We start from the raw sequence: 25,515 nt of genomic DNA, 5'->3' as shown, positions 1-25,515 counted from the left end.
TAAAAGAGGTCTTTGGGGTGGGCAAGGGGACACACAGAAGCCCCCTACAAATCCCGGAAGGGCTTTCCTCATCATCACCATGCAGAAGAGGGGGCTCCCAACAATTTTTTTTTTAAAAAAACAGTAAAACATCAGCCATTAAAAACTTCCCTTAAGAAGGCTACCTTCTAAAAGTCAAATAGTTGTTTATCTGTTTGACATCTGTTGGGAGGGTGTTCCACAGGGTGGGTGCCACTGCCAAGAAGGCCCTCTAGATTTCTGTTGACTGTTAGGGGACACTTCTCAGTGGAAAAAAGCAGTTCGGCAGTGGAACTAACAACCTTGGTGCAGAGAGATGGATGGAAGGTACGCTCTCCCTCCCTGAGGATTTCAAGCTGTGTCTGCACAACCACCTGTCAGAGATGCTCAGACTCTGGATGCCAGAGGGCTGGTCTGGATGGCCTTGAAGACCTCTCTGCTTGCACGATGCTGTGAAACTCAGGTTCAGATCCCCACTCAGCCATGTCCCTCTCTGGGCTAGTCATTGTCTTCCGGCCCAGCCTACCCCGCAGGGCTGTTGTGCGTGGGGAAGAGGCTCCCAGGCCTGTGAGCTGGAAGGGGTTCAAGCAGAGAGGCGAACAAGCATCTGCTGCTCCTTCCCCCAGCAGGGAGTTCTCTAGCGCAGCGCCCAGAATCCCGGCGTGGAGTAAGGAATGTCTTTATGTCGTAGAAGGAGATTATTATTAATCTTTTGAGACAGGCCTTTGTGCTCGGAAATGGTGGGTTGGCGTTTTTTGCTGGCGGAGTTATTTTTAGGCAAGTTTTGCTCAAAAGCCAGGCAGGAGCGCCAGGAGCTGAGAGATGGCAGGCCAGGTCGGTTGGCTACAGGAGAGGCGCCGCTTCAAGAGAGGCGCAGCCCTTCAGACCCCACATCTCAGGGTCTCGCGTCCCCTCCTGATTCCTGCAAACTGATTTCATTTTCTCTTCTCATCCCGCACCCCCCCATCCATTCACCGCGCCTCCAACGCAATGCATACCCAAAGGCCTCCTTGCAAAATTGCATGTTGCAAAATGCCATTTCCCAACAGCCGCCCTCGAGAGCAGGGTAAATATATTGACAGCAGATTGTCTGAGTGGCACAAACATTTATCAACACGCGCAGCTGCTGCTGTTGCTGATTTTGCACACACACAAAAGGCGAATGGGGAAAGATAGACAGAGCAAGCCCCGGTGCTGCAGAGGGGGCGCGCACAAAGGCAAGAGCCCCCCCCCCCGCGTGCGCGCTCTACAATCCAAAGCCTCCGCGCAGGGCGGGGGTGGGAGGTGGGGGTGAAATGCAAGTTTGCCCTCTGCACACAACCTGCACATCACCTCCCACAGGGCTCCTGCCACCGCAAACCCGCACACACAAAGACACACATACACACACACGCTGCCGAGACGCACAGGCGAGGCGCCACCGTTTCGCTGCTGCTTTGCATGCACGGCGGGCGCCCACGGCAGGTGCAGCCCCGCTGCCACGCAAGGGCCACGCACCAGGCAACACCCCTCCCCAAATCATGGTGCACCGAGGGGCCACGGCGCCCTTCCCCAAGCCCCGCTGAGCCCAAAGCACTGGTGGCTCCACATGTCCGGTCTTCTGCCCTCCCCATGGAAGGCTGAAGCGGGCTGCGACAGCTGCCCTACAAGAGCAGGGGAAATGCTGCGCGGTGTCGGGGGGGGGGCGTGCGGGGAGCGCAAAGCTGCACTTTGCATGGCCCTCAAATCGAGCAAAGGCACCCAGGCGGCGGAATGGGCGCTGCAAGGCAGGTGACCTCCCTCTTTCATTTGGGCAACGGGTGGGGGGAGGTGACCCCAAACCTCTTCCCTCCCACCCCCTACTTCCATGCGGCAAGGGGGTCAGAGAGGCTTAACTTCTTTCTAAAACCTGCCTACCTGGACACCGCCCCTTCTGGGAAGCGCAGGTGCTGCGGATGGGCTGCCAAGGGAAAGGCACTCTGCACGCAGGCAGAGGCACTCTCTCCGCCTGGGCAGGTGCCTCCTCGGGGCTCTCGCGTCCCACCTTTCCCAAGAATAGCGCTGGGGCAAAAGCAATGCCTTCCCCCGCCACCTTCCCAGGAGGCGCGCACTCAGTCCATGCCCAGAGGTGCTCTCGCCGCGGAGCTGCAAGGAAGGGTGCGCGCTGACCTCTAGCAGAATGGCCCAGGGAACGACTCCCTCGGCGGGAGCGACTCTCGCGCTCTCCCGGCCAGACTGGCGGCGGCGGCGGCGGCACTCACCGTGGCTTCGGGGCGGCTCCAGCCCGCTGGCGCTGCGCTCCGACGGCCGCTCGGTCCGGCTGCGGCGGCGCTGCCTTTGCCTCTGCCTCGGCGTACGCAAAACGCAGCCGCGTCTCGCCACCGGAGGGAGGGCGGGGACGGAAGGAGGGAGGGAGGGGAGAGCGAGGCAGCGGGGAGGGGACCAGCCCAGCGCCCTCCCGCCTCGGACGCCCCCTCGCCCCGCTTGCCTCTCCGACCCAGAGCGCACGGAGGAAGGGGTCAGGGCTGCTCCGACAGAGACGGAGGAAAGGGGGGCGAGGAAGAGGACCCCCGCAAGCTCCGCGCGCGCCCCCGCCCGGTGGTCGTCGTGGCTTCTTGGACCCCCAATCTGCTTCTCACCTGCCCGGCTCAAGTCTGGAAGGCGGCAGGTCTTGGTCCCAGGGTGCCTCTGAGAATGAGCAGAGTCTCTTTCCTCTTAGGGATGGCCCGCCTGAGAGAAGGTGAGGGGGCCGCCCCCTTTCAGCGCCAGAACTCACCCCCAGCCCTCAATCCAACAACGCACCGAGAGAAATCGGAAAGAATAGGGTGTCCCAGAGCACGTGCAGAGTGTGTTTCCCGAAACACACAGAGGCAAAGTAAGTAAAAGTGCCCCAGTGTTTCCGAATCAGTGAAAGGAAAAATGACAGAAGCATGTGTAGAGAACAGCTCTCAAAACATCGGAGAGCAAATAAGAGGACGCCGCAGAGCATGTGCAGAGTGCGTGCCCCCCGAATAACAGAGGACACGAGCAGAGTCTTCTTTATAGGAGAGTGTATGTGAGAGAGGGGGAGGGAGGGGCGCCGTCAGAGCTGATCCCGACTGATGGGTTAACTCTTGTAGTTCTGCAAAGAAGCGAGATTTGCTCAAAGCTTCGTTTTTTTAAAAAAATAAATAAATTATTCTGCTTCTGCTGCAGAGCAGCAAATAAAAGTAGCACACTGAAAACGCAAAACAATGTCATTAACAAAGCAATTACTAATTGGGGAAGGGGTAGCTTTTCCGCTCCCAACAGACACTAAGTCGTGCCCCCGCCCAACCTTCCCAAGAATTTACTGTACACAGGATATCTCTCCCCCCCCCCCCGATTCTGCTCTATTTCAATATGTGGGGAATAAATTAAGAACCTTCCCACTGGGGGTGGGAGGGGAGAGACTGTATTGAGGAGGGGGTTGTATCATGAATGAAGTGTGTGCTTGTGTGTGTGTAGGCGCCCCCCAGAAAGTCCTGCCGCTACTGGGGTGCCTTTTGGGGTGTCGCGGAGGCAGGGGGTGCAAAGAGGAGGCCTGAAGCGCCACTGCAGCCCTCCAGGGGTCCAGAGATTGCCTGCATTTTGGCAGCGCAGCATCCCCCGGTTGCCATAGCAACTGGCTCTGCAGTGCTCTGATTGAAGAGGGCTGGAGGGCCTGGCACTACTCGACTCCCCCTCCCCAGTCCACCTCCCCCCCCCCAACCAGGTTGAGTGCACATGAGAAGCTGACTCAAGGAGGCATTGGCCTTTGTCTCCGCCTTGCCATATCCTGATGAGCAGTCAGCCCTCTGCACATGCCAGGAGGCACCCTTTCATTTCTTACAATAGACACGGGTGGATTTTCTCAGAGGCATGCGCTCTTCTCCCTGCACAAAGCTTGGCCCCTGACCATGAGCAACTGGTGCTCCCTCCGAGATGAAGAAGCAACAGAACGCCTCTGAGCACATACAGAGTTCCTTCCCCACACATCTGCAAAAAAGGGGCTTTTGAGAAAGAGGTTGTGGCTTCGAACAGGTTCAGATCCGAGAGCCTTTCCTCTTGAGATATTAAGCACCACTGCTGACCAGACCTGGTTTTAGCTTTATCTGTGCACAGTCCACCCCCCCACCCCCACCCCACCCCCAAACATGAGTTGATGCTGGCCCTGGAAGCGTTTAAAGAGTTGTAGCAATTTTAATTTGTTTCAGTCTGTTTTATTGCCGTTTTAATCTTCTGCATGCTTAAATCACGGCTGTAAAAATTGTAGCGATAATTTTATTGTTGTATCATTTTTATAAAACTGCTTTGCATTTTTTCCTACAGTCAAGCAGTATATAAATTTTATGAAATAAATAAAAGAAATAACAGAGGGCTGGTGTTTCACCCCTCAGCTGTAAACCATTCCTTCTTCTTGCCTGAGAGGTTTTGGGAAGGGGGGGGCGCGTGGCGCAAGAGGCATGGCTTTTGGATTATCCTGAGAGGAGGTCCTCCTCTCCCACCTCCTGCCCAGCCAGGCTGAACGCAACCCATAGGATCAGGTCTGTAGAGTTGAAAGGGACCCCCAGAGTCATCTAGTCCAACCCCCTGTGGGGCAAGAATGACAGCTTAAGCATCCCTGACAGATGGCTGCCCAACCCGTGCTGCTGGAAGTGGTCCCTGCAAATGAGCCTTTATGCCAGGAGCTTTCCCAGGTGCGAATTTCCCACTGCAGCTGCCCTCCGCACATGGCTTAGGATGCCACATGGAGCACAGCAGAACCGGCTTCCAAATTCCAAATAATCCCGGTCAGAATCATGACTGTAAAACTCACGAGAGCCTAAGAACATGGGTAGGCAAACTAAGGCCCGGGGGCCAGATCCAGCACAATCACCTTCTTCTTTTTTTATTAGAAATTTTATTTACAACATAACATAAACCCCCCACCCCCCCAATACAGAAATCCACCCTCATTAAACGTGAACATAACATACAATAAGCATAACATACAACAATACAAACAACCAAATAAAATACTTCCTTTATCCTGTATCTGGCCTCCTTATTTACTTCTTATAAGCTGTTTCCTTTATGAATGATTATTAAGATTTTTCTAATTATAACTTAAATATCCCCAAAGTCTCCTGCAGACATTACAAATCCAAACAAGTCCAGGTACTTATTTTAGGGCACTGTTCTCTGCATTTCCCTCATGCTTTTTGAAACTCTTATCTAGTGTGATCTCTAATTGCCTCTGTTAATCTAACCAGTTCAATATACTCTAACAGTGGCACAGGAGCAGCAAGGATCCTAATTGCTAAAAACTGGAAAAAAGAAATTGTTCCAACAAAAAAAAGGAATGGCCCAATCGCCTTCTAAATCTGGCCCGCAGACGGTCCGGGAATCAGCGTGTTTTTGCATGAGTAGAATGTGTCGTTTTATTTAAAATGCATCTCTGGGTTATTTGTGGGGCATAGGAATTCGTTCTCCCCCCCAAAAAAAAATAAAGTCCGGCCCCCCACAAGGTCTGAGGGACAGTGGACCGGCCCCCTGCTGAAAAAGTTTGCTGACCCCTGGCCTAAGAAGCATCTTCAGGGTCAGGCCAACCTGTTCTCAAAGTGGCCAGCCCAAGGAAAACCTACAGCAGGATTCAAGCAAAAGAGCCCTTTCCCCTCCTGTGGTTTCCAGTAACTGATATTTCCCACCTCCAGCTGCGGACACAGAACACAGCCAACATTGCCAGGAGGCACTGATAGTCTTCTCTTCCTGGAGTTTGTGCCATCCTCTTTTAAAGCCGTGCAGATTGGTAGCCACCCCCTGCCTCCTGTGGCAGTGAGTTCCATAGTTTAACTATGTGCTGCGTCAATAAAGAACTTCCTTTTATGTGTCCCGTATCTTCCAAATCTTACAGGGGAAACCTTCAGGGGGTCTGAGGTCAGGCCCACCCGGCTCACCCACCCAGGTTTCGGCAATACAGGCCAACGCACATCCCCTTTCAGTTCCACCACCTACAGCACCCTCTTTTCAGGATCAGGCAGTCTCAGGTCCCCCACCCACCCACTGGACAGCAGAGTGAGGACGCAGTGGAAAAACAACAGCCAGGTGCTTCTCTTTCAATCACTGTTTTTCCAACCTGAGCTTTTGGGGAAGCCCAGAGTGGGAAGAACTGAGAGTTCTGGGCCAATTCATAGAGGGCCTAAGTTCCAGAACTCAGCACCGAGGCTAAAACCTGGAATACGCCTAGGACAGTACGAAAGAAAACACCTTTGAGCATGTACAGACTGCTCCTTTCCTCGCCCTCTTGAGATGTATCTTGGGTCCCACCCAACTGAGATTCAGCAGGCAGACCTAAAGACCCAAGAGGTTTCCTTTGGGTCTGATGGTGACTTTTAGCTGCGTTTTCATACTCAGCCACGAAGCTCTCACCTTGGGTGCCACCCAGATTTGTAGGCACAGGTCATCCTCTAGAATAAAATAGCTGACTAGGGAAATGCTGAAGTCGCCTTTTGGGGTGCCTCAGGGTCAATTTTTTATGGTAGCCCAAATCTCAGGTGTATGGGTGTATGTATATATCTCAATTTTAACTCATGAGCTATCGCTGCAATCTGTTCCAATTGTTATGTTATGTGAGCTGGTCTTTGACCGTAATAAATTATCTCTCTATCTACCCGCCTCTCTACCTAACCTTCCTCACAGGGTTGCTGTGGAGATTAAACGAGGAGTGGGGGGGGCAACTATGCAAGTCACCTTGAGCTCCTTGGAGGCAACAGTAAGATGTAAATGCAAAACAGTGAATGCAATATGATTTTATTTTATTTTTAAAAGGGGGTTATGTTTTGCTTCATTATGATTGCTGGCTCTCAATTGTTTAATGAATTGCGACGGTGGTTGGACGGACCTTAGTTGATTCCTTTTGCTGCCTTGAGAGGATTTCACCCTTGAAGGTGGCTTTAAATGTTTTTAATAACACAAAGTGAAGAGCAGGAGGTACAGGTTGTGGATCGGATTACTCAGATTGGCCAGGAAAAGGAGAGCTACTACATGAGGTTGCAGACCCTCCAAGCAGTGGCATAGCGTGGGTTGTCAGCACCCGGGGCAAGGCAAGTAATTTGCGCCCCCTAACCCGTGGATTTGCGCCCCCTAACCCTAACCCCCAGATGTTGCGCCCAGTGCGGCCGGCCCCCCCCCCGCACCACCCACGCTACGCCACTGCCTCCAAGGGTCCCTATTTCCCAGGGACGGTCTCAGATTTACAGAAGTCATCCCAGTTTCTGATTTGATCCTGGAATGTCCTGCTTTTCCTTAGGGCGTTCCTTTTTTTTGCCATTTCTATCACAGGCAATTTTATTTATTTATTAACATTCTTATGTTACATTGGTAAATATTGTCATATTACATTACAGAGCTTATTATAATATATTTTCAACATGTATACCGAGATTATATACCAACTTTATATACCTGAAGAGAAAGAAAAGAAAAGAAAAAAGAAAAACAAAGAGAAAAAACAAAGACAACCCCCCCCCCCAAATCATATACGTACCAACACATTGGACTTCCTATCTATCCTGTTGTATATTCCTTTTTTTACATGTGAATGTACTCATATTATTGTATGGACGTTCCTATTTTCATTGGAGAAATATTGGAGGGTACGGAGTTATGCGACACCCCCCCCCCGAGCCAAAAAGATAAGTAACTATACAACCTTTAGAATACATCTGAAGGCTGGGAAGGGGTTTTTTTTGGTTTAATGTTTTATTATGTTTTTAATCTATGTTGGAAGCCGCCCAGAGTGGCTGCAGCAACCCAGTTTGATGGGTGGGGTATAAATAAATTATTATTATTATTATTATTATTATTATTATTATTATTATTAAGGAATAGGATGTCCCTGTTTTCATAGGTGAAAAGTTGGAGGGTATGAGGTCATGACCATGGGGCAGGCCTCACCCCCCCGGCTGCCTCCCCACCCACAGAAAAATGACTTGAATAGGCACTCTCCTTTTCTGATGGGTTCAATTCAAATATCCTTTCCCATCACTTTCCCTGGGAAGGATATGGAAGAACAGCATCACGCCATCCCTGTTGCCTCGTCTGTCACAGCTCTGAGGCTGCCAGGTGCCAACTTTGCTCTGGGAGTTACACCTGGGTCCCCCTGAAGCAAGGAGACACAGGTGCACCGGGCTGCAGATTTGCCCACACTCTCTCCTCAGAGAGGGTGCTATTTTAAAGCAGCGTGCGGGAATAAAGAGGCAGTTTCAGGCTGGCGGTACTGGCAAAGCCCAGCACGTGATGCATTCTTTATTTAAAGTGATTTTCTCCTGCTCGTCAGCTCCGGAGGCTCAGCTTACATGCAATCAAGTAAAACAAAAAACAAAAACAAGGCAGTCCCTCCCATCAGCCTTAAAAACTCAAGACACAAAAGGAAAAAGGCATGGGGAGGGCAGAGGAAAAACAAGCCCCAATTGCTGAATGTGGCAACAGAGGAAGAGGATGCGGTACCCTCTAGAAGTTTTCGACTACAGCTCCCATTATCCATGACTATGGCCACACTGGCTATGGCTGATGAGAATTGGAGTCTTGACTAGGCCTGCTCCCCGTTGGCTGGAGGACATGTCAGGGCAAGTTGGCGTTTCTGAAAACAGCAGGAGGTGGTGATGATGGGAAAGACTCTCCCTGCTGGGTATTCTGAAGAGCCGCTGCCAGCCTGTGTTGATCAGCTGTAGCTCAGTAGCAGAGCATCTACTTTGCAGGCAGCAACGTCCAGGTTCAGTTCAATGGCTGGCTCCAGCGTCAGTCCTGAAACTTTCCTGTTGTGTCTCCCTAGAGCTCCAGTGAGCTTTCCCTTAGGAGTCAGCTGCTTCTGTTGGTGCAGGAAGAGCAAAGGTGGAAACAAGCAAGCACACAACCAAAAACCCCACAGCCATTCCTGCCTTCTACAAACAATGCCATTATTGGTACTATTTTTATGCCCTTGAGATTTTAGGGTGAAAGGCAGTCTACAGATTTAATACATAAAATAATAATATTTTCCCGCTGGCCTCTCCAGGATGGCCCGAGACTCCAAAGAGCCACTCTTTGTCAGTGTAGACAGTCCTGATTTGGTAGAATAAGGCAGCTTCCTAGAATCATGGAAGTGTAGAATTGGAAGGGAACCCAGGGGTCATCTAGTCCAACCCCCTGCTGCGCAGGAATCTCAGCTAAAGCATCCTTGACAACCTCTGCTTAAAAACCTGTGGTGCCCTCCAGATGCTGGACTACGACTCCCATCAGCCACAGCACCCTGTGGACCTGCTGGTTGGGACTGCTGGGAGTTGTAGTTTAAAATGCCTGGAGGGAAAGCTGGAAGCTCCAGCCAGAGGTAGTAGGCCGATACGTGATTTGAGGGGGGGCATGTGCATGGTGGACGGTGTGCAGGTATGTGCCCAGCTCCCGGCCCTGTGATGGTACAGCTCAGTGTGTGGCACAGCAGCCGCCCGACTGCGCAGCCAATTATGTCCTGCGGCTCCCCTGCCAGCTGCAGATCCAATTATGGGCCTTGCAGCACCAGCCCGACCCAGAGGATGAGCCCTGGAGGGGGTACCAGCCCACTGCTCTCCTGAAGGAGGAGGCGGGGGAGCTGGGATCAGAGGAAATCTGCCCTCCAGGCAGGGCTTCAAAGCTCAGAAGAGCCGCCCCCCATCCTCCCACTTGCCAGCCCACGCCTGCTCAGACCCTTGCTTAGGAATATACAGTATGCCAAGTCAGGCCATTGGTCCATCTAGTTCAGTATTGCCTGCACTGGCCGGCAGCAGCTCTCTATGGTTTTGTCCCAGTCCTAACTGGAGATGCTGGGGGTTGAACCGGGGACCTTCCACTTGCACGGCAGGTGCTCTGCCACTGAGCTGCATCCCTCCCTCCTTCCCAGGCTTCACTTACATCCCTGGATTTGTGTGTGTTTTTTCTTAATGAAACTGGGACTCGGGCTTTGGCACACTAGGAGGAATAATAAGCAGAGAGAGCCTTGGGAGCAGCTGAAGAATGCTTTCACTTCAACACAAGTCTGCTTTGAACATCGGTCCTGCAAGGAGTAACGTGCACTCTGATCATGCACAGAGTGCCTCTCTCTCACACCACCGGGCAACCACCTCCCATGCCCACATCCTAGGGTGGAGCTCACCCTGTTTTAGAAATGTCATCGTTTTCCTGCCCTCCATCCCATATTTGTGCTGTGCTTCTCCAGCTGAGAGGACACCCACACCCACACCCACACGGTAGGTTTTGCTCAGCCAAGAGGGCAGAACGCAGAGGACCCATGGGGAACGAGGAATGCCTGTTCTTGGCAATGCTCAAGATCAGTTCTTCGCGGCCCCTGTGTACTCAAGGGTTCGCAATACAGTACTAGCCCTGCTCAAGATTAAGTTGCAAACACGAAACTACGAACCTCAGATATTCTAAGATGATCTAGTGTAATTACTTTTCTTACTAGTAATAGTTTTTGAGATCAAGATTTAATATATATTTTTAACTGAATTGTCTCTGTTATACCCAATTGCAATTCAGTGTATTCCTGTTGTGTTTTATGATTTCCCTGATATTGTAAGTGAGCTGGAACTGGTCTGTGACCGTAATAATAAAATTCATTCATTCATAGTTTTTGGAATTGTTTCTGGAAAACAAGTTGACATTTGGAGAAAATGGCTGTGTGAAAATAGCACCCCGGACTCCACATTTTTCCCCCTCTGCTGATCTGCATTTATTTGAAGCATTTTAAGCTTGCTGGTCAGAAGAAAAAAATGCTTGAGTGCCGAGCGCCTCTCAGACATCTATAGGAAGAGTCCCTGCCTTCAGACTTTAAATCCAAAAGGCAACACACGAAAGGAAAAAAAGATCAGGAGGGAGAAGGAATTGAGCAAACTCACTTGCTTATTTCATTGTTCTGTTGTGTTTTTGTATATTCTGTTGGAAGCAGCCCAGAGTGGCTGGGGCAACCCAGCCAGATGGGCAAGGTACAATAAATAAACAAACAAATAATTATTATTATATTATATTGAACTGGCAACAGTTCAGTAAGAGAAGTTGCTCAAAATTCTCTCAGCAGAGCCAATGGAGAAACTTGTACAGTTCTGCAGACAGAGTACAGTGGTACAGTGGTACCTCGGGTTACATACGCTTCAGGTTACATACGCTTCAGGTTACACACTCTGCTAACCTAGAAATAGTGCTTCAGGTTAAGAACTTTGCTTCAGGATAAGAACAGAAATCGGGCTCTGGTGGCGCGGCGGCAGCAGGAGGCCCCATTAGCTAAAGTGGTGCTTCAGGTTAAGAACAGTTTCAGGTTAAGTACGGACCTCCGGAATGAATTAAGTACCATATTTTTCGTTCTATAAGACGCACCAGACCACAAGATGCACCTAGTTTTTGGAGGAGGAAAACAAGAAAAAAAATATTCTGAATCTCAGAAGCCAGAACAGCAAGAGGGATCGCTGCGCAGTGAAAGCAGCAATCCCTCTTGCTGTTCTGGCTTCTGGGATAGCTGCGCAGCCTGCATTCGCTCCATAAGATGCACACACATTTCCCCTTACTTTTTAGGAGGGAAAAAGTGAGTCTTATAGAGCAAAAATACGGTACTTAACCCGAGGTACCACTGTACCTCGGGTTACATATGCTTCGGGTTACACAGTCCGCTAACCCAGAAATAGTGCTTCAGGTTAAGAACTTTGCTTCAGGATAAGAACAGAAATCAGGCTTCAGCGGTGCGGCAGCAGCAGGAGGCCCCATTAGCTAAAGTGGTGCTTCAGGTTAAGAACAGTTTCAGGTTAAGAACGGACCTCCAGAACGAATTAAGTACTTAACCCGAGGTACCACTGTACCTCGTTTGTTTTCCTGGCTCTCCCAGCAACCCCACAAGGTAAAACTCTGTAACTCTTAAGGAAGTGAGTAGAAAGTTGTGGCAAAGTTGGTTTTTAAGTCATCCCTCTCGGGTTCCCTTCTCTTGACCAAATGAGGAGCTCCTCCTTGGACCCCAAACACTACAAGGGCACGCCAGGACTGATTCAAAGCTCATCACCCTCTTGCAAGAAAACATGCAGAGAAACCCCCCAGGTCTGCTAAAGAACACAAGCAGGTGTGGCTGTGGGGCAGGGACTATTTTTAGGGATGACTCTCTGGGTGTGAAGGAGCAGCTGTTGAGACTGACTGGAAGGGCTGGCGGGGAGGAGAGTGGCACATTCTCAATTCCCTGCCTGACGCCTTAGGGACCATCACTGACCCCTGGGGACCAAGGAAGGGATTTGCTCAAGGTCATGGGGGAAATGGGATCTTTAGCAAAGAACGGATCTAGTATTTAGAATGGAGGCTCAGACTGGCTCTTACCTGCCCCTGCTCTTTGCCATTAAGATTTTTATTAAAGTTTTTTCATGATAAATAGGATGCAGAAAATTAATGTAAACAAAAACAGCTACAAAAAAGCAAAAAAAGAGAGCATGGAGTCCTATCTTAAATGTCGTTCTGAACCCTTACCACCCCCACAAATGGTAGGAGCCCCTTCCAGCTTCACCTGGGATCTTCCCCCAGCCTCTCATCCTGGGAGGCCAACCCCACGGACGGTCCCTCCATCAACCATCTACCTCCCCCATGAATGTGCAATCTCTGGACTATAAGAGAGGCTCCCAGCAGAGGACACCAAAGAAGAAAGAAAAGGAAAAGAAGAAGAGATAAAAAGAAATGAAATGAAAAAAGGAAGCAAGAGAAGGGGGGGAGAAAGAAGCAAGACCACCTGCTCCCCATTTATTTATTTAGATATAGATATAGATATAGATATAGATATAGATATAGATATAGATATAGATATAGATATAGATATAGATATAGATATAGATATAGATATAGATATAGATATAGATATAGATATAGATATAGATATAGATATAGATATAGATAAAATTGGAGAAATGATTAAACCAGAACAAAGAAAAAGAGAAGGTTTTCTGCAGAGCAGAAAGAGGAGGAGAGCCTGAATGGCAAAGATCTAGTATTCACAATCTATTATAAAGGGGGGGGGAGAGAAAAGGACATTCTCCATCAAGGGGTAGAACGGGAAGGATAAAATTAAACATTGTACTGACTCAAAGCTGCTGTAAGGTTTGACTGCAACATCTTACTGGGTTAGCACCTGCCACTTTTTATCACTTGTTGATTCCAGCACGTGCAGAAATATGCGTCACGGATTGCGCAGCAAAGAGTTTTCTGACTGTCCAATGTCACCTCAACACAGAATGCTGTTATGCTCTTGCACACATCCTGGGCTGAACAGTGAGCAGGTCCAGGGGTATTTTCCTTTGGTTTTGTAATATTTGCATTTATTTATATATGTGTAGACTGAACACTCCAACAGGCACCTGAAGGTCCAGTGCTCCCACATCCAGTTTCTGGAGAATATCTTCCCACCAGCCAGCACTCTAAGGTGCTCACAGATCACCCACTCTGGGTGTGTGTGTGTGTGTGTGTGTGTCTTTCTCAAACTGCAGCTTGTCATTTGTTTCCTTCACACATAGCAGCTTCCCCAGTTTGACCTGTGTGTGTGTGTGACACCTTTTGACCTTGCTCAAGCTCCCAGGCTGGACCAGGAGAAATACAGCCCTAGTGGCTTCTCTTCATTTCCTTTCCAGAGAGAGCCAGGGCACCCCCTTCTCGCCAACATCTGCACATGACATCTACAAACTGGACAGCTTGGAGCCAAAGAAGATGACGTCCTCATGTGACTCTGGCCCAGAGTGTCTGCAGCAGCAGCCACAACGGAGACTCTTCTGGCACTGGAACAACTTTGGAGGCAGATGGAGGCAGAAACTTTTGCGGATTAGAGTCCAACCAAGTGTTCATCTCAGTTGGGCAGGTGCATATGGGGTTTTGTAAACTGTGGGACCAAACAGCAGATCTGCTCTGTGATCTTTCTATCGAAGCTCAGATGTCTACAACCATTCACCACTATCGTCGCTGTTGATGTCACAAAACTTCCTCCTTTTGCCCATTTTATGTCTCCCCAGTTTTGATCCAAAATGAATCAGATCAAATTTGCTGATCCGTTCTAACTCCCCAGTTCCCCACAGAAACTTCCCTGTCAAAGGCGTTTTCTTGACAATCGGGGAGTGGCTGAGGTCAGCAGCAACCAGGGAGTTATGCTGCCATTTTTATTTTTCTATTTTATTCAGGTCTCATGTAGACAGCGGAAGGGGCACTGTGGGCAAGCAATAGCCCTAGATCATGTGGGAGGATGAACAGGTGAACATGAACCCCTGGTCAGTTGGTTAGAGTGTAGTACTGGTAACACTAAGGTTGCAGGTTCAGTCCACATATAGAACAGCTGCATATTCCTGCATTGCAGGGGATTGAAGTAGGTGATCCTCAGGGTCCCTTCCAACTCTACAATTCTATAATTTTCATAGTGGCCAGCCAGTTGCCCCAATGAGCACAACACAGCACTCTCCCCTCCTGCTGTTTCCAGGAACTAAGAACCATTTACTGCCTCCAACTGTGGAGACTGAGCGCAGTCATTAAAGGTAGTAGCCGCAAAAATACTGCTTTGAGTAAGAGGGCTGTTGGGTTGTCAGGTGTGAGAATGGAAGAACGCTGTAGATATGGGGGAAGCAGGATTAGGAACACAAAACACAGCCCCCACCCCCAATGGACGGACACATATATCCTCTCCCAGCTGCAGGACAGATTTGTCTGATTCTCTGGGGATAGGCAAACCCTCGGGGCTTCCTTTAATAATTCCCCTCTCCCCCCATCCCACCCCACCCTGCTCATTTTCAGATCAACCCTGAATCTTTGGAGTCTAATCCATGGGTAGGCAAACTAAGGCACTGGGGCTGGATCCAGCCCAATCGCCTTCTAAATTTGGCCCATGGACGGTCTGGGAATCAGCATGTTTTTACATGAGTAGAATGTGTGCTTTTATTTAAAATGCATCTCTGGGTTATTTGGGGGCATAGGAATTCGTTCATTTCCCCCCAATATAGTCCGGCCCCCCACAAGGTCTGAGGGACAGTGGACTGGCCCCCTGCTGAAAAAGTTTGCCGACCCCTGGTCTAATCCCACCTTGCTTAGAGTGACCCTGTTGGTTCTGCATCTTGAAATAAAAGATTTAACAGTGGGGATCCGTCCCACTCCACATTACACCCTGCTCAGAGGAAGACGCTCCAGGAATGCACAAGTATCCGGCCACCCCCCCTGTAAAAATACATTCCTGCGGCTGACAGTAGTTTTTAAAACCTTTATTATTATTGGCGCCCTCTCCCCTCCAGGAGCCTTGTTGCCCCATTTTGACGAAACAGGCCAAGTGCTGCTTTAAAAGTGAGGAGATAAAATCCTCCCTCCCTACCCAGCAATACCATCCCTTGAGGATAAAAATGGGACAGAGAAGCCCCCTTAAAAAGCAGGGAAGCCATAGACACCCCTCACCCTTTGAACAAAAGGAGGGCTTCAGAAGCAGAGATGGGTTGTAAAATCAAGGTGTGGACCCCCCTTAAAATAAATAGCAGAGCATGGCAGGAAGGGGGGAGAAGGGGGACTGGGCTGAATTGCCTGCCACAGCTCCTATGGGGCAGATTCTAAAATGGGGAGAGGGGGAACCTAGACAGAAAAACAATCTCCTCCTTTGGCCTCCTTCCCCCTACAAGAAAAAGTGATTGTACATTTGGAGCCAGATGAAAAAGGGGGGTGAGGGACCCATTGATTTTGAGCTGCCCCGTTGAAGTTGCTGATGGCACATGAGGGGGGGGTCCTTCACTCCCGAGGCTCGTCGGGGGCAGGGATCTTTTGGCGGCTGGGCTCAACACCCCAGATTTCACGGGCGTACTGGGCGATGGTGCGGTCACTGGAGAACTTTCCGGAACAAGCAATGTTCCTGATCACCATCTTGGTCCACTCCTTGGTGTTCTGCGGAGGGAGATCAAAGCAGCGAATCATGAGAGGGAAGAAGGGAGCCTCCCCCCCCCACATTTCAGTGTGTGGGCACCTGGACACCCCTGCCAAATTGTTCCCAAACCATTGGAGAGGACCAGCTCTAGGGGCCTCCTGCGGCCAGAGGTTCAGCTACAAGGATTTCCTTTTAAAGTTGGGATTCGTATTGTTATGAGTTTGTGGGTGCGAGACACCCTAAAGCCCTGGGTGTAATAGGTGTTAGAATTTAATCATCTCTGCCGCTTTGGCCTCCCACTCATCTTCTTCAGCTTCTGCCTCTGATTCTGGACTTCTTTCTGCCACCGACTCTCCCAGCTCACTAAGCCCTGTTGCCTCTTTGCAGTCTTCTCCCTCTGACCTCTCCTTGCTGTCCCAACACCACTCCCTGGGCTCTGAGCCTTCTTCCCATTCCTCTTGTGTCCAACCAGTGCATGACACCCCCTCCCTCCACCGAGAGTCAGTTTGAAAGACAACGCCAGTGTTTTAGGTTTGGGTTTTAGGACTGGAGTTAGGAGTTATGCAAGGGAGATACTAAGCAGCAGGCTGGGGTGACAGTCACAAGAGCAACGGTTGAGGTCGAGACTGCTTGGCTCCCCTGTCATTCAGCACATCTGGCATTGACACCTGATCAATGAAACACACATGCACACGGCAACAGTCCTTTTTCACCAGCGTCGTCCCCATCCCACCACCATTGGGCATGTGGGGGGCACCGCCTCACCTTATAAAGAGCATTGACCTTTTCTTGACATTTGATGTAGGACTCGTAATCGGCAAAGACTTTGAACCTACAGGGAGGGGAGAGAAGCATAACAACGCAATTCAAAGCGGTGGCGATGGGTTGCGCATTTATTCAAAATCCAGTTAAAACTCTTTCATTTAATTAATCCGACAAAATTGATGGACTTGATCCAGTGGTACCAGCTTTTCAAAGTCCGATAGTCATTTACACCTCCAGTGCTGTCCTTGCTGTCCTCTTGCCTCTAAGCGTGCGCACACACACACACAGTCACACGCACCCCAGCCACTAGGGTAACAGGAGCAGCCACAAAACAACTCCTCCTCACACAGAGAGAATCCAAAATACATCCTGTAAGCTGACAATCTGCACCCAGCAAATCCCAGCAAAGCTTGTGGAATCATAGGATTGTAGAATTGCAAGGGCTCACGAGGGCTGCCTATCTATGATGCAACGCAGGACTCTTTTGCCCAAGGTGGGGTTCAAACCCACAACCCTGAGATTAATAGCCTAAGGCTCTACCAACTGAGCTATCCCAGGAGTTACAACTACAGGCTATCACAACATTCGGGAAAGTGTAAGCCATGAACAGTTTCCACACCCATGGAGGGCCAGTGATGGGAAAGATGAAACATCAGCTCAGGAATGGGATTTGGAGGGGATTGCTCCTTCCCACCTCCCTCGGCCAGCCAGTGCCACTTTAGGCTGCCACCTGCTGGGCAAATAGTGGCCCTAACAGAAGACCAGGGGGACATGGGAGTTTTTCACTTTTCTTTAATTAACTATAGGTGCATTTGGGGGGGGGCACTGTTATTCAGACCAGAAAATAGAGGAAGCTTCTCTCTTCCCAGCCATGCCAGGGACAAAACTCCACCCCTACCCTTAGGGGAAAAAAGGTTTCATAGCCACTTTTTTGGGTGGGGGGAGGATAATCTTTGTCCCAATAAGGATCCCCATCCCCATCCCACGTGCCACAACCCATGCCTGCAATTAAAACGAGAGGTGAAAGGTTTTCCCCAAAAGGCACAGTGGAATTGAACAAATCGAGGATTAAACAAATTCACTGGCCCCTGGATGCCAGCTGGACATCACAAGTGAGGAGAGGGGGCTGTGGCACTCGGGTTCTGATGGGGGGCATCTGCTGGGTTACTGGGCAAAACAGGATGCTGGACTAGATGGGCAAAAAACAACAACCCAACACACACTTTGGTTCTAAGCATTAAGCCCAGGAGTGAAGAGCCTCTGGCTATTCCACACACACCCCTGCCCCCCAAAAAGTTACAGGTAATGGCAGGTGTGGGGCAGGCAGAGACACAGCCCACAACTCTTAGCCCACAGCCAGTCCCTGCCGGAAGCCAGCTGGCTGGCCGGACTTCAAAGGAGCATCTAGGACTCCTGGCAACCCCTCCCACACCACCACTGCTTTGAAGTCTGACCTCATTGCTACATCAGGTGATTGGCAGGTGGGTGGTCCTCCCAGGATAGCTCAGTTGGTTGAGCACGAGGCTCTTAATGGGTTCGAGTGATGGGTTCGAGTCCCAGGTTGGGTAAAAATATTCCTGTACTGCAGCGGGTTGGACTCGATGACCCTCGTGGTCCCTTCCAACTTTACAAGTCCACACCTGTTGAATCTGGCCCATGAAGGGGCAGGGGAGATTGAGATCTTGCCCACCCCTGAGTGAGCATCGGGTGTGTTTGGTCCTGAAGCTCCCCTCTCTCAAAAGGTGGGAAAGGATGCCTTGTGACCAGCGCCCAGGCCAGGTTCGTTTCATTTGTTTGTGGGGCGGACAAGGCAAGACGCACCTTGAGCAGCAGAGGCACCGCAAAAAGAGATGGAAAGAAAGAATTTGGCAGCGCTGAGGCCTCCAGAGGGTTCTGGCAAGCAGGGCAGCAGCACTCCCCCACCCCAATGCCCAGCCGTCTCACCTGTCGTGATACATGAGCATGTTGACAATGTCCTTAAAGAGGTCCGGCTGCTTGGGAGAAAAGAAGCCGCTGCTCAGCTGGTCAATAACTTGCTTCAGCTCAGGGATGTGGTCATAGTAGTCCTTGGCACAGTAGCTGCGGGGCAGGGGGTGAGGAGAAAGGGCAGAATTTAACTTGGAGCGTGTGTAGTATCCACACCCTCCCAGGCCTTCCACATGTTCTTAGGTCAGGATAATGATTTCAGTGATGGCTGCGGCACCTCTAGCACACCAGTGGCAGTCTACCCCTGAAGACCGTTCACTCATGAACAACATCGGGAGAGGCCTACTGTGCTCATCTCCCACATAGCCTTCCCAGGAACAGGAACAGGAACAACAATTTATTTATTTATACCCCGCCCATCTGGCTGAATTTCCCCAGCCACTCTGGGCGGCTCCCAAACAAGTGTTAAAAACAATACAGCATTAAATATTAAAAACTTCCCTAAAGAGGGCTGCCTTCAGATGTCTTTTAAAGATAAGATAGCTGCTTATTTCCTTCACATCTGAAGGGAGGGCGTTCCACAGGGCGGGCGCCACTACTGAGAAGGCCCTCTGCCTGGTTCCCTGTAACCTCACTTCTCGCAAGGAGGGAACCACCAGAAGGCCCTCGGCGCTGGATCTCAGTGTTCGGGCTGAACGATGGGGGTGGAGACTCTCCTTCAGGTATACAGGACTGAGGCCGTTTAGGGCTTTAAAGGTCAACACCAACATTTTGAATTGTGCTTGGAAACTAGTGGGTTGCTGTGAGAAAGAGGGGAGGTGGACTAAGATGGGTCTGAAACTATATAGGCATTTAAATCTCCAACAACAGGGCTGGCCTTTGCCTCCTTGCCCTCATGGTACGGCCCCTTTGAGCACTTTGAAATCACAGCAAAGGCCAGAAGGCCGGGCAGAAGAAACCCAGGAGCCAAGGAAGGTCGATGGGGCCCAGAATGAGCAACCCCGACTGGCACACTCACCCCTTCCTGTCCAGCTCGTCCACGTCCTCCACCCGCATGCCGAAAATGAAGAAGTTCTCCTGGCCAGCCTCCTCGGCCATCTCCACGTTGGCACCATCCATGGTGCCAATTGTCAGTGCCCCGTTCAGCATGAACTTCATGTTCCCGGTGCCAGAGGCCTCTGTGCCAGCTGTGGAGATCTGTTCCGAGAGGTCGGAGGCAGGGACCACTGCAGGGAAAGCAGGAGGGGGGGTTCAGTGGGGAGCCCAGAGGTTGTCACACAAAGGGACAGGAGGAGCCCATCCAAGAGATGGGGAGATCTTCCTCCTTTCCAGCCTATGTCAATCACAGATAGGCTCATTTATAAGAACTCCATCCCGTCGCGTTTGCACATCCATCTGCAAATTTCATGTGTGTGGTGGTTGTTTTCAATCCCCATGATTTTTTAGAAAGTCAATGCAGATTTTAATCTGTTTCGTTACTTTAACTTTCTGAAAGTTTTCAAGACTTGTTTTTAATTTTTCTTGATGATAATTTCAATCTTTTTCATCTGAAACCACTTTGAGGTTTGTTTGTTTTAAAAAAACCATCAAGCAGAGTACAAATTTTACGAAATAAAAAAATTGTACTAAAATATATTATCACAAAACATACTGATTTTTTTTAATCTTGATGAATGCATTTCTAAACGCATTCTAAAATATGCATTGCGATGCGTCTTGGTGCGCATTTCAGGCAGAAGCCTTCATCGCAAATTTCGAAGGATAATGACATCCCAGCCCCCAGATGAGCCCAGGTGGGGTGAAGCTGGTCAGCTGACAGAATCCCGCAAGCCCACCCTGGCCCCTGAGTTACCTTTTTCAGCCAGCGAGACACGGTAGTTTTCTAAGAAGATGACCTTGAGCCGATCTCCGATGACAGGGTCATGATTGACAATGTCCCCAATGGACGTGATGAGTTTGATGATCATCTTGGCCATGTGGTAGCCGGGGGCAGCCTATGCGGAAGGGAAGATTTAAGATGACCGTAACAGGTGGGAGAAATGGGCCAAAACTTCTTGTTGCCATCCATCTGTCTCGAGAGACAATGGAGTGCACCTTCGGGGGTGAAGTCAAACCAATGCCTTATCTATGCCAAAGTGACCTCCCTGGGGCGCAAGCCTGGGCAGGGGGTATGGAGGTCCTGGGCTGCCCAGACGACAAGGCCCCCCTCTTGGTCTCGCTGATGTGGTCCAAAGGAAAAGCAGAGCAAGACATTTGGCACCAGCTTGGCTGCAGGAGTTGCAGGAAGGGGGCATACAAGGCGCCAACCAACCCTTTCCTTCCTAGCTGCCCCACCCCTCTCTGGACTTGCCACCCTCACCCATACAACCCCCAGAACTTATCACCCCACCCTGCACCGCTCATGGCTCTCACTTTGCCTCCAATCATGATCGTCCGTGGCACAAATTGCTTGTTTGGCTCCCTCTTGATCCCTGCAGGGAGGAGAAAAAGGTGAAACAAACAGTGACCCTCTGGGACCTCCTGCCCCAGATTCAGGGAGCTGCAATGCCCCCACCCCACCCCTGCAATGCCCCCACACCAGATTTCACCAGCTTGCCCAAACTCTCCCTCTAATGCTTGGCAGCAGAAAGGAGGTAAAGGGGGTCCTCTCTGGCACTGCCCCATCCCAGCTTTGGGGAAGGAGAGGCCTAGGGCCACAGAAGGGGGAGAGGGGAAACCAGCCTCCCCACAACCCCCATTAATTAATATGACAGCATTAATTAACTTCACAGGCACCAAAGCGCTGATGGAAGCCTTCCTAGACAGTTCGCCTGAACCCACAGGCTGTAGCCAGTGTTGGAGGACAGTATCAGTGTGTATGTGTTTGTGTGTGCTTCCCAGACAATGCTGAGCTGACTTCTGCACATGAAATTGTGCAGGCATCAAAATGTCTTGGGCAAGCCCTCATCAGCTCCAGCTGATTCTTTCCGCAGTTTTTAAAACAATAAAACACTGCACATTATTAAAATAAGGGAAAGGACTCCTGGACGGTTAAGTCCAGTCAAAGGTGACTATGGGCTTGTGGCGCTCATCTCGCTTTTCAGGCCGAGGGAGCCGGCATTTGTCCACAGACAGCCATTGCCATTACAGTCGTACCTTGGTTCTCAAACGCCTTGGTACTCAGATGTTTTGGCCCCCGAACACCGCAAACCCAGAAGTGAGTGTTCCAGTTTGCGAATGTTTTTGGGAAGCTGAATGTCTGACACAGGTTACACAGCTTCCGAGTGAGTGCAGGAAGCTCCCACAGCCAATCGGAAGCTGCGCCTTCATTTTCGAACAGTTCCAGGAGTTGAATGGACTCCTGGAATGGATTAAGTTTGACAACCAAGGTACAACTATATAAGAGAACGAGGGAGGCGTTCATGGTGAGTTCTGGCACCTCTTTTTCTAGAAAAATAGCACTGCTCCTGACTCTCCTTCTCTCTACAGCACCCCCCCCCTTCTCAGCCCTTCCAGGAGAGGAAGGGGCTGGTGACCACTCAACTCAGCCCCCTCCCTGGTGACTGGAATCAAAGTGGAGCCGCCAGTTCCCAACCCTAATCCCAACCAGTCCCAAAATGCGGAAATTAGGAGTTTGCAGGTGGGTGTCCCCACTTCCCCTAGGGGAAGGGGACATCAAGGGGGTCAGAATAGGCCGAGCCCCCTACTCACGGTTGTAGAGAGTGATGATGTGGAGGCAGTTGAGCAGCTGCCTCTTGTACTCATGAATCCTCTTCACCTGGATATCAAAGAGTGAGTTGGGGTTGATCTTCACTTTGTACTCCTTCTCCAGGTAGGCAGAAAACTTCAGCTTGTTCTCCTGATGTGGGAGGGAAGGCAGAGGGGTGTGAGTTTTCCCAGAGCACACCCACAAAAACACAACTGCGGACGCAAGAGAAACACCACAGGGCCCAACTAATAAAAAGGATATTGCTGCTTACTAGAGCAAGACTTTTGATTCCAGATTCTCAAACTGCATTACATCCCCCCCAACCCCTATCCAGTGACTCTCTTCTGCCAAAGAGGGGGGCACATTATCGGGGGACACCAAATACAGAACAGGACAGGGTGGGGGACTGCATAGCGTGCAAGTGTCCTGGACCGGGACATCCCATTTTTTATCAGAAGAGTACAGAGGCCATTTGGGTTGACATGATCTCATGTGATTTTGCAGGTCAATCCCCCCCCCCCAAATTGCTTTTGTTCCAGGCCCGTGATTCTGTGCACTGCCTCCAAATGCGCATTTGCGGGCAGTGTGTGTGAAAAAAGTACTTTTGGGGGGCGGGGGCAGTGCAGTGTGAAATCACGCAACCAAAACAGCCGCCATTCTCTTGCAATAAAAAAGAGAGAGAGAGAATATGAATCAGCAAAACACAAATATGTGACGAACTACGTCCTGTATTGAATCAATACAGGACACACCATTTTACATTGAAATACAGCACAATCCTATATTATACAGGATGGGTGGCAACCCTACCCTCACCTCTGAGCATCAGACATGATTCCCACTGAATTCCAGTGAAGGATCTGAAAAGAACAAAGAACCCAACCTCTCCTTTGGGAAAGAAGGCAGTCTGCCCAACAGGCAAACGCATGCGCTCACAGAGTGTCAGGGTACTGCTGACCACAGCCCCTTGTGGTGGGCTGCATAACTGCAGCTTCTTCCCGGGGAAGGAATCTCCAGATCGGCTCCACCCACCCCAGCTGCCCATTGATTCGTCCTGGGCAGGAAGGAGGATAAAAGGACTTCCTTCCTTGGCAGTTGAGCCTCCCTTGGGCAACACAGTCTACCTGAGCTCTTGTGTGTGCCTTGAATGTTTGGCCTTTCAGCTCCCAGGTCCTGACTGTTTTTCAAACTACTACCACCAGCCCAGCCCTGGCCCATGGACCCCTTATTCCTCACCTGTTTGACTTTTGCCACGTCCCGGATGAAGCCTTCATCTTCCACAAAGTTCAGGAGTTTCTTCAGCTGATCCAAGTCGGAGATGTAGTCTTCTCCAATGCGCTGGAGGAGGAAATGAGAAGAGAAAACTCACCACAAGCCCCCCAGGAAGTGTGGAGTGTGGGGCAACAGCAACCAGGAGAGGCACTCCCTCCTCTTCCCTCTGTGCTGTCCACTTTCCCTCACCCTTCCTGTCCGAACAGTAAGATTTACGAGTGTCCTGAGGCTTCACACAAGGCCAAACCTATTCTTGGTTTTTAATGCTTTGATCAGGGAAGGTGTGAAATAATAATCGAGAGCACCACCAAGCCACATGCAGAGGGTCTTTCTGATGTGCCATGTAAGAGCCACAGCCAGCTCATCTCAGGACCAAATGGGATGTGACAGTTAATTGCAGGAGTGCCACTGGTGGGCACGTGTTTTGTTATGGAAACCTGCAAACTGAGAGGAAGCTTCCCTTAAAATGCAAATAGCAGTCTTTGGGGAGGCAGAGAGAGAAAGGGTTAAATTCCACACACACACACACACACACACACACACACACACACACCGAACACAGCAATTAATGGCAGGCCCAGTTTAGCCATCTGATCTGCAATTTGGGCTTCCACGTGAGGAGGGGTCCCTTAAGCCAGAAGAAAACTAGCGTACAAACTCAAAGGTATGGATGCAAAAATTAATTTGATTCTATAATGCCAAGTGGAGGGGTAGTTAAGAAATACAATGGCATTTATATCCAACAGATTTCAAAAAATCAATACTGCCACCTTCTCACACACACACACACACAGCCTTAATCCAACTGTAATTGAGAATGTTGCATTAAAATACCATTGAAGAGACTAACTGCCCATATTTTGGCAAGTGAATCAAATGTGGAAGTCGACCAGCCCAAAATTCTTTGTTTGTTTTTCAAATGAAACCTCCAAGACTTTGCATTTGGCCAAATGTGGAAAATAGCAAAGCCAGCAGAGAGGGCCTCATCCTGCTCATCTTCACCTCGGCAATGATTTCAGCCAGCCCTGGGTTGCACAAAACCAGCCAGCGACGGGGGGTGATGCCGTTGGTTTTGTTCTGGAATTTGTGAGGCTCAAACTCATAGAAGTCTTTAAACCTGGAAGAGGAGTAAAAGGAGAACTGCAGTTAGAGGCACTTGTGGGATTTGATGGACCAACACTCTGGCAGTTTCATGTGTTCATAACAGCCACCCAACAATGTGTCATGGGACCAGAAGAGGGCAGGAAAGGGGGGTGAAGCCTGCCTGTCGTGAGGCAGAGTACCTACACGGTGGCCTTCAGGATCTCGGAGTGGATGCGAGCCACGCCATTGACAGCATGGGAGCCCACGATGCAGAGGTGGGCCATGTTGATGCGCTTGACGCTGCCTTCCTCCACCATAGACATGCGGCGCATGCGGTCGAGGTCCCCGGGGAACTTGGCATAGACTTTCTGCGGGGACAGAAGGGCGCCCCAAAGAAGACATTAACACCCATTCCCATTTATAGGGCCCATCCCCTCCCCGCCATCTCTGCTCCAAGCCCAAAACTAGGGTTTGAATTAGAGCAGGGTTTCCCAAACCTGGGTCTCCAGCTGTTGTTGGACTACAACTCCCATCATCCTTAGCTAGCAGGACCAGTGTTCTCATCCTGAAGCAAAGTTCTTAACCCGAGATACTATTTCTGGGTTAGCGGAGTCTGTAACCTGAAGCGTCTGTAACCTGAGGCGTATGTAACCCAAGGTACCACTGTATTCTGGTCTTGAAGTCACCAGGGTCTGAATTATTGTGATCCAAGCTTGAGGCACCAGTTTTTTGGAGACGCTGCTCTATCGAAAGTGAATGCTCAGACAAGCAAATTTGTGACCATTCATGTTAAAAATCTGGCAACGAGGAATTTCTGTGGTGCCCTCTTTCCTCGATGTCCTAAGCACATGCTTATTTTGCTTAATGGTTCACCCAGTCCTGGGGAGGGTGCAGGGAAGGC

At 50.2% G+C, this 25,515-nt stretch overlaps 2 protein-coding genes and 1 long non-coding RNA gene across 3 annotated transcripts in view; 1 reads left to right on the top strand and 2 right to left on the bottom strand.

Moving 5' to 3' along the window:
* Positions 1-2,380, bottom strand: part of RASGRP2 (RAS guanyl releasing protein 2) — a 42,522-nt gene extending 40,142 nt beyond the window's left edge. Inside the window, exon 1 of the mRNA XM_082204292.1 lies at positions 2,259-2,380. The gene's annotated coding sequence lies outside the window, so the exon portion shown is untranslated. The remainder of the gene's footprint in view (positions 1-2,258) is intronic.
* Positions 2,381-5,196: 2,816 nt separating this feature from the next.
* On the top strand, positions 5,197-15,429 carry LOC309521639. The gene is made up of 2 exons (XR_014214746.1): positions 5,197-5,462; positions 14,955-15,429. It is a non-coding gene; the product is annotated as an uncharacterized lncRNA (long non-coding RNA).
* Positions 15,222-25,515, bottom strand: part of PYGM (glycogen phosphorylase, muscle associated) — a 27,374-nt gene continuing 17,080 nt past the window's right edge. Inside the window, exons 10-19 of the mRNA XM_082204277.1 lie at positions 24,819-24,982; positions 24,534-24,648; positions 23,496-23,597; positions 22,262-22,409; positions 20,984-21,042; positions 20,424-20,565; positions 19,590-19,797; positions 18,590-18,724; positions 16,646-16,712; positions 15,222-15,900 (exon numbers count right to left, since the gene is read on the bottom strand). Of these exons, the coding sequence (XP_082060403.1) occupies positions 15,748-15,900; positions 16,646-16,712; positions 18,590-18,724; positions 19,590-19,797; positions 20,424-20,565; positions 20,984-21,042; positions 22,262-22,409; positions 23,496-23,597; positions 24,534-24,648; positions 24,819-24,982 (1,293 nt within the window). The 3' untranslated portion in view covers positions 15,222-15,747. The remainder of the gene's footprint in view (positions 15,901-16,645; positions 16,713-18,589; positions 18,725-19,589; positions 19,798-20,423; positions 20,566-20,983; positions 21,043-22,261; positions 22,410-23,495; positions 23,598-24,533; positions 24,649-24,818; positions 24,983-25,515) is intronic.

Source organism: Podarcis vaucheri, assembly GCF_965113315.1.
Source record: "Podarcis vaucheri genome assembly, chromosome: 16".
Classification (NCBI taxonomy): domain Eukaryota; kingdom Metazoa; phylum Chordata; class Lepidosauria; order Squamata; family Lacertidae; genus Podarcis; species Podarcis vaucheri.
This window is presented reverse-complemented; position numbering and strand designations above follow the sequence as displayed.